The following is an 8,705-nucleotide window of genomic DNA, read 5'->3' on the forward strand; positions in this document are numbered from 1 at the left end:
CAGCTGAGCGTGGTAGCGCATGCCTGTAATTCCGGCTACTTGGAAGGCTGAGGCGGAAGGCTCGCCGGAGCCCAGCAGGCTGAGGCTGCGGTGGCCGGGAGCGGCCACTGCACTCCAGTCTGGGCGACAGAGTGAGACTCCAACTTAAAAAAAAAAAAAAAAAAGCACAAGTAAGTCTCAAGTATTCTCAAGCGTTTTAGAAGGCCGAAGTCAGTGAGATAAAACCCAACATCAAGAATCTGGAGCAAAGTAACTTTTGGGGAAAGAATATAAAGAAAACATTGCCAGGCACAATGGCTCACACCTGTAATCCCAGCACTTAGGGAGGCGGAGGTGAGAGGATTGCCTGAGTCATAGGTTCAAGACCAGCCTGGGCAGCACGGCAAGATCTCATCTCTACAATGAATTTAAAAATTAGCAAAATTAGATTTTTCTGGTTTTCCAAAAATTTGAATTGCAATTAAAGGAAATTCCAATGTGCTATTTTTTCAATTTTTAGTAGAATAATGCAAGTATAGGGAAACAATAAAATTGGCATACTTGAGTACCTTTAAAAAAACCAAAAATAAACAATAAAATGAAACCAGTCAGCAAGGATATATGTTTTTCTCCAGCTAGATGAGCTGTGCAGATGCAAGCACAGAAGAACTGGATTTAACATAGACAGGGTATTACCAGGCAAGTACACTGAAGGGACAGAGGGGGAAGGAAGTGAGTATAATGAACCAAAGGATTTAAACTGGGTAAGAAGCAAAGAGAGAACATGAAAGATAATAAATGTTAATGTCTTTCAAATCATGATAAATGCCAGAAAAGAAACAAAACAGGATAATGTGACAAAGAATGGCTAGAAGGGGAGGAACTACTTTATTTTATGACAGAGTGGTCAGGAAAGACTCCTCTAAAGTAGTGGCATTTAAGTTGAGGTTAAATGAGAAGCAGTTCACCTTCCCATGAATTTCCAAGCAAAACAAAGGAACTGACAAGCAATATCAAGCATATCCCAGAAATGACATAGCCTGGGTGGCTACAGCATAGCTAAGACAAGCAAGGAGTACTATAAATGAGGTCAAGAGAAAAGCAGAAGACATACTATGTACAGCGTAGTGTAATGATAAGTTACTCTACTGTTTCAAGCAGGAGAATACTATAATCTTTTGATATGTTTGAAAAGATCATTAGGTACTGGTTGAAGAACAGGACAGAACTAAACTCTGGGGATACAAGACAGAACAAGACACTGTCACTGTCCTTTAAAAAAAAACATACAATTACAGGATAAATACTATCTGAGAATCTGCTTTAAAATGTTCCACCATTGCTGGGCTCGGTGGCTCAGCCTGTAACCCCGCGCCTTTGGGAGGCTGAGTTAAGTGGATTGCCTGAGCCCCGCGGGTTCGAGACCCACCTGGACAGACGAGACCTCATCTCTACAATAAATCAAAAAAAAATTAGCCGGGCGTGGTAGCACGCGCCTGTAATTCTGGCTACTCAGAAGGCTGAGGCGGAAGGATTGTCGGAGCCCAGCAGGTCGAGGCTGGGCGACACTCCAGTCTGGGCGACAGAGTGAGACTACAACTCAAAAAAAAAAGAGAGAGAGAGATGCAGAGTTGGGGAGGAATGAAATAAGATTGGCAAACGTTCAATGTTGAACTTGGGTGATGGGGACAGCATAGGGAGGGGTGGTTCAAAATATTATTTGCGTATGTCTAAAATTTTACAGAAGATTTTTAAATTATATACAAAAACAAAACAAATCAAAGATTAGTTGAGTATGAGTGAGGTTGTATGCATATGTGAAACAAATAAACAGATGGTATAATAAAGAGCAATCAATCACCAGGTACAGTGGCTCACACTTGTAATTCCAGAAAAAAAATAGCCAGGTGTGCTGGTGCACCCCTGTAATTCTCAGCTACTTGGAAGGCTGAGGTGGAAGGATCACCTGAGCCCAGCAGGCAAGGCTGCAGTAGACGTGAGCGTGCCACTCACTCCAGCCGTAGCGACTCTGACTCAAAAATAAAGAAAAATAAAGAAAACACTGGGTAGTTCAGTTAAGGCATAATCATTAATTAGATTTTTCTGATTTTCAAAAAATTTGAATTGCAATTAAAGGAAATTCCAGGAAGACTGCTGGAACCTAGGAGTTCGAGACCAGCCTAGACAACAAAGTGAGACCTCTCTACAAAAAAATAAAATAAAATAAATTAGCCAGTCACGTGACATGCGCCTGTAGCCCCAGCTACTTGGGAGGCTAAGGCAGGAAAATCCCTTGAGCCCAGGAGTTCCAGGCTGTGGTGAGCCATGATCATGCCACTGCACTCCAGCCTGGGTGATAGGGTGAGATCTTGTCTCAAAAAAAAAAGAAAGCAAGCAAGGCAAACTCACTCCAATTATTGTGAGGGGGAATGGATCAAAGAGGCAAGAGACCAGTTAAAAATTGCTGCTATAATACAAGCTAGATTTTAGGCACTGTGCTAGTTCCATTTTGGAACTTTGAGTTCCTTTGGGAAAGTCAAACTGGCAGAAGGATGAATCAAACTACAGATCTCTCCCTCTCTCAAACTCCAGGGCTATTTGCTCAATTTCATTTCTCATCTTTTTTTCATTTTTTTTGAGTTGGAGTCTCACTCTGTCGCCCAGACTGGAATGCAGTGGCCACGCCCAGCCACTGCAGCCTCCTCCGGCGATCCTTCCGCCTCAGCCTTCCAAGTAGCTGGAACTACAGGCGCGCACTACCACGTCCGGCTAATTTTTGATTTGTTGTAGAGATGAGGTCTCACCAAGTTGCCCAGGAGGGTCTCGAACCCATGGGCTCAGGCAATCCACTCACCTCAGCCTCCCAAAGGCACGGGATTACAGGCTGAGCCACTGAGCCTGGCTCATTTCTCATCTTAACTAGACTAGAAATCTTCTGAGGAAAAGGATCATGTCTTATTTATCTACCTAGAGATGGGAATAGTACCTAAAACATAATACTCAATAAACATTTTTTGAATAAAAATCTATGGGGAAGCAAAAGAGATGCTCCATATGATCTCACTTATTGAGAATTCAATAAAAAAGACAAAAGTAGAAAAAAATTAAAGATAAGACATACCCAAAAATGTGGCACAGAAAATATTTTAAAAGTCCTAGTCCCCACATCACTCTTAGCTTCTTTATTCAAAAGCACGACACTAAGTTTAAAAGGTTGGCACTGAGGGAGGAGGGGAAGTCTTGAAAGAGATGATAAAAGAATTCACCCATTAGTAAGCAGGATAGGTATTTCACAAATACTTATGAAAGAAAAGATATTTCTAGCTGGGCTCGGTGGCTCAGCCTGTAATCCTGCGCCTTTGGGAGGCTGAGGTGAGTGGATTGCCTGAGCCCGCGGGTTCAAGACCCACCTGAGCAACTTGGCGAGACCTCATCTCTACAATAAATCAAAAATTAGCCAGGCGTGGTAGCGCACACCTATAGTTCCAGCTCCTTGGAAGGCTGAGGCAGAAGGATCGCCGGAGCCCAGCAGGTCGAGGCTGCGGTGGCCGGGAGCAGCCCCTGCATTCAAGTCTGGGCGACTGAGTGAGACTCCAACTCAAAAAAAAAAGAAAAGACATTTCTGGAGTTTTTTTGAAATAGAGAAAACAAGAAAAGAAAAAAAAACACCACTGCAATACAACTGAGGAAAGGGAACCACATGATTAGAGGAGGGAGATTCAGAGAGAAGAGAAAACATAGAATCCATTCCTGCCTCTGATAGTGAGCTGAGACAGCAGAGACATAGTTTTGTCATCCTCAACTATGCAGAAAAAATGTTAAAGACTAACAGATGAGATCATCTCTGATAAGTCTGGGGCTGAGATTATTAAACCACCCAGCAAGTTGTGACAACCCTCTTCCTGGAAGGAAACACAGCTGGGAAGGTCCCAGGAATGAAGGGGAGATAAGAAAGACCTCATATATACGGGTCTTGAAGGATGGGTAGAATTTGGGGGAAGGTTAGTGGGAGAGGAGGAAAAGTAGGAGATAATTAAAGGAGCACCTACTAAGGGCTAGATACATTATGTCTTCTTAGAACCAGTGTCTTCACTGGGGCAAGATGATGGGGGTTCAAGTTAGAACGGGGGCAATGGGAAAGAGATGGAAAGGAGAGGACAGATCTGAAAACTACTCAAACCATAAAATCAAGGACCTGAGAGATTGCTTACAGAGATGTGAGGAAGAAAGTGTTTAGGATGATATTTAGGTTTCTAGCTCGCAGAACTGAATGGATGTTAGAGTCTGCTCTGACAGTAGCTCAAAGGATCCTTCTAACTCTGCCTACAAAGCTCTATGTAACCTGTCTGACCACTCGCTACCCACTTGACCAGCTTGATCCCACTCTCTTCCCCTCCACATTTGAGCCCCAAGAACAACGCCCTTTTCAATTTCTTCCCTGCACCAGCCTTTCTCACAAGAGCTTTCCTCTAACTGAACCACCCTCCCATTTTCTTGACCTACACAATCCTATCCTTAGGGCCTCATCTTAAACTTCTATTACTTTAAAAAATTTCTTCAAGTCCCCAGATTAGGTTAGTGGACCCTGATATTCAATTTTCATCGTGTTTTACAGCATTTTGTGTATCGCCACCACGTCTGTAACTGGAGCGTATCCGGCCCTCAGAAAGAGCTCGGTGAATATTTATTGTTCAATACGCCCATTAACTCGGTCTAAACAAGCCCAAAGATAGATACTGCCAGAAGAAAAGAGGCTGAAGATCATACCAGTGAATGACCGGGCCTGAAACCTAATCCAATCCTGCGTGCCTACCAATCAGTAGCTCAGCAACAGAAATAAGGCCGCAGAAACTCATGACGGATAATGGAGAAACACATGAAGGGCAGCCGGACTGATATCTGGATGCCCTTTCTGCCCTCAGCTCTGCTCCTCTCAACCACCCTACTGCAGCTTCAGTGCACCCTAATCCCGGCGCACAGGTGCCGCGGGCACTAGGGCCACGGATTTACCTGGGCCCCGCCCACCGTCCCATGCAGCCGCAATAGGCACATGAGCCCGGGCAAATGTGGGGCCGAGCGCGTCGGAGGATGCACGGGAGCAACGGTGGACCCTGTTCGCGGTTGCAGCAACCCAGAAACGCTCTCCAGCAGCAGCAGGCGAAGGCGCGGACCAGAGTTCATTGCCGAGAGGCCCCCGGCCCCTCCGGGAGGCCCAGCCGCGGAGCCCGCGGAGGGCCCACTAAGAACGGCGGCTGCCATCTTCCCCAGCCTCCAGTGGTGGCGTGGCGCGATGACGCAAACACAACGCGACGGACGCCTTCGTGGGGAAGGGGCGTGGGGAGGGGGCTGTACTCCTGCGCGTTGGGTGAGTGAAGGCTGGGCTCTCAGTCTCAGGCTGGGAAGGAGCATGCGCAGGAGAGAGAGGCCCTGGGACCCGAGGCTACAGGGTGCTCAATCCCTGGGGTATTGGGGGATGGCGAGGTGGAGGGGGGATGGCGAGGCGGGGGAGGGATGGGGGGCGATGGGGGGGCGGGCTGGAGGCGGGACGGAGGCGGTGTTTAAGGTACACGTGGTCCTGACAAAAGGCGCCTGAGTCCGAAAGATTTCCATTGAGCGCAGGGAGTCCCAGGACACCTTAGCTCTAGGAATCAGTAATGTCTGTCTAGGGAGGTGACTGCCTTGTCTGAAATCAGACATTTTAAACCATATTTGCAACTTCAGGAATGACACAGTATACGCGCCTTGCAAAAACAAATTCAAACAATACAGAAGGACATAAAGTACAAATAGAAAGGTCCTCCCCCAGTAACTTGTGTACTTTCCTAATATTAGTCTATGAACAAATACATAAATGCATAGTTTATTTTACAAGAGCAGGTCTGTATTTGGCTTTTTTCACTCAACATGTGTCATGATCTTTACGCTTTTTTTTTTTGTTTTGGGGGTATTTTTGAGTCGGAGTCCCACTGTCACCCACGCTCACGACCACCGCTGCCTTCACCTGCTGGGCTCAGTCTTCCAAATAGCTGGAATTACGGGCACGTGTCACCACGCCAGACTCATTTTTTGATTTAGTGTAGAGACGAGGTCTCACCAAATTGCCCACACTGGACTCGAATCCCTGGGCTCAAGCAGTCCTCTCACCTCTGTCTCCCAAAGTGCTAGATATACAGGTATGAGCCACCATGCCCAGCCTAAGCTGTTTTTTAAGCAGCGTTACATGAGTGCACCAAGATTTCACATTTCTTTTGCTAGATGCTTAATGTCTGCTCCGGTTTTTCACTAATACAAGCACTGAGGTGAACACCTTAATACATCTTTGTGTTCTTGTGTGATTATTAGATTCAAATACAAGAGTCATCTTTTTTTCTCTTCTTGCCCTCTATCCAGTCCTTAAAGTCCTGGCATTCTGCCTCCAAAATACATTAACCCAATAGGGTTAATTTTTCTATACCTTCAGTACCACTCTGCCCAAATTATCATACTCTCTTAGTCTCTTACAATAACCTCATTTAAAGGCTTCTTCATTGCGCTCTGCTCCACTCTCGGCCCTTGTCTCTTCTCCACACAGCAACCAGAGTAGTCTTTTCAAATGTAAACCAGTTCTTGTCACTCCCTGCTTAAAGCCCTTCTGTGGCTTCCAAATGTGATGAAAATGAAATCCCATCTCTTCACTTAGGTTCTGACCCATACCCACCTCCCTGTCCTCAACACATATCTGACTCATACCCACCTCCCTGTCCTCAACACATATCACAAGTACCACTTTCCCTTCTTTCTCCTTATCCTTAAGCCGAACAGGTCTTCTCTATGTCCTCCAGCAAAGCCCATTACCACTTCAGGATTTTTGCACATGCCACTGATTCTACTGGAGAAACTATTGAGTGTGTGACTAATACCATCTTGTCATCCTCTTGCCAATCCAGCCTCCATTGTCTCTATCACATTATCCTGCTTATATTTTTTATAACTCATATCATTATTAGAAATGTGTTTGGGCCAGGCTCAGTGGCTCAGCCTGTAATCCCAGCACTTTGGGAGGCCGAGGCATGTAGATTGCCTGAGTCCGCGGGTTAGAGACCCACCTGGGCAACTTGGCAAGACCTCGTCTCTACAATAAATCAAAAATTATCCGGGCGTGGTAGCGTGCACCTGTAATTCTGGCTACTTGAAAAGCTGAGGCAGAAGGATCACTGGAGCCCAGCAGGTCGAGGCTGTGGTAGCTGGGAGCATGCCACTGCACTCCAGTCTGGGTGACAGAGTGAGACTCCAACTCAAAAAAAAAGAAAAAAGAAATGTGTTTGTTTGCTTGTTTTTTTTTCATTTTTATTGTGGATCGGGCATGGAGGAGCAGCACAGTCGGCATCTCGAGCTGGGCCATCCACTATCCTTGGAGGAAGAGTCCACATTTACCCAAGAAATCAGGATCAAGAAGGAAAAAGCCCTCGGGCTGCCTCACTACTCCTGCTGCATAGACACCTGACAGTCACTGAATGCTTGCAGGTGCCTGGCGGCTTTATGCAGGAGGCCTGAGGCTCATCCCCGGAGAGTAGCATTTGCCTAAAGCTTTTTCTTTCCTCCAAAAAAGGAGGGCTAGCTTCTAGAAATAACTGTGCACTTGAAGAATGTGTTGAGGACTATTCCCAAATTTGCTACATCTCATACAACGTTATAAACCCGTTCCTGCACCATAACACGTTTCTAGCACATTTGCAAACGTTTCCAGAGCTCCAGAACCACGTGTGCCTCCTCCCTGTCCTGAGCGCTCACTACCCAGCATGCTCAGGGTTCTACACACCACAGCTTTCCCTAGAAATCCTGGGACTGGGCATTCTCAGAGGGCTGGAGGGTTCAGCAGAGTTTGTACGTGTGGTTCAGGGCCTGCATGAGGAAGGCCCCGCTGGCGTTGATCTCCATCTAGGTAAAATTGTCCAGCTTGGCATGCACCTCCTGCTGTCTCACAGAGCTGTCAGTGGACACTCAGAGCTTAGCTATGCATGTGTCCCACGTATTCTTGATCAGGGTCCGGATCTCATCTGCTTTTGGGATGTTGTCTGAAGCATGATTCCACAGGAGCTTGGTGAGTTCTGTGTAGTAAGGGCTGGGCATCAGAGTGAAGGTCTCCTGTCGCTCGCGGTGCCTCATCATCTCCAGCTTCTCCATGTCCATCCACACTAGGGGCAGCGGATGGCCCCTCTCTCTCTGCTTCAGTTTGATGGCCAGCCACAGCAACACCTCCACCAGCAAGCTGGGGCTGAAAGGTCCCAGGTCGCCCCGATGAGCTAGATTTTGTCCAGACTGAAGTTGGGGATGATGGTCACCAGCTCCTTCTCCGCCAGAAACTCTACTTCAGCTGCATCCATAGCGGCACCAGTGGCCACCTGGGACCTGCCATCCCCTCAGCAGCCTCCTGGAGGAGGCGCCATGATCACCATTTTCCTGCCACATCAGGGCCTCTTATTTTTTATTTTTTAATAGAAGCAGGTTCTCTCTATGTTTCCCAGGCTGATCCCGAATTCCTGAACTCAAGTGATTCTTCTGCTTCCCAAAGTGCTGGGATTACAGGCATGAGCCACCGCGACCAGCCTAAAACACAAACTTAATGAAAGGGCTCTTGTCTCCTTCACTATTTTATTCTCATCACCTAGAGAACAGTACCTGGCACATAAGAGGTGTTGGGAGCTGGCCACGGAGGCCCACTGAGCGTTAGGGATCAGGAAGGGCCG

The 8,705-nt window shown here is 46.8% G+C and overlaps 1 protein-coding gene and 1 pseudogene across 1 annotated transcript in view; both read right to left on the bottom strand.

Moving 5' to 3' along the window:
• PELP1 (proline, glutamate and leucine rich protein 1) overlaps positions 1-5,455 on the bottom strand; it is a gene marked incomplete at its 3' end in the record, with an annotated part of 12,858 nt that extends 7,403 nt beyond the window's left edge. The window contains exon 1 of the mRNA XM_021706958.1: positions 4,990-5,455. Within this exon, the coding sequence (XP_021562633.1) occupies positions 4,990-5,388 (399 nt within the window). The remainder of the gene's footprint in view (positions 1-4,989) is intronic.
• Positions 5,456-7,788: 2,333 nt separating this feature from the next.
• Positions 7,789-8,342, bottom strand: LOC103276545 (annotated as a pseudogene).
• Positions 8,343-8,705: the final 363 nt, after the last annotated feature.

The sequence above is a fragment of the Carlito syrichta genome, unplaced genomic scaffold, assembly GCF_000164805.1.
Source record: "Carlito syrichta isolate Samal-C Ts95f unplaced genomic scaffold, Tarsius_syrichta-2.0.1 Scaffold316228, whole genome shotgun sequence".
Lineage (NCBI taxonomy): Eukaryota > Metazoa > Chordata > Mammalia > Primates > Tarsiidae > Carlito > Carlito syrichta.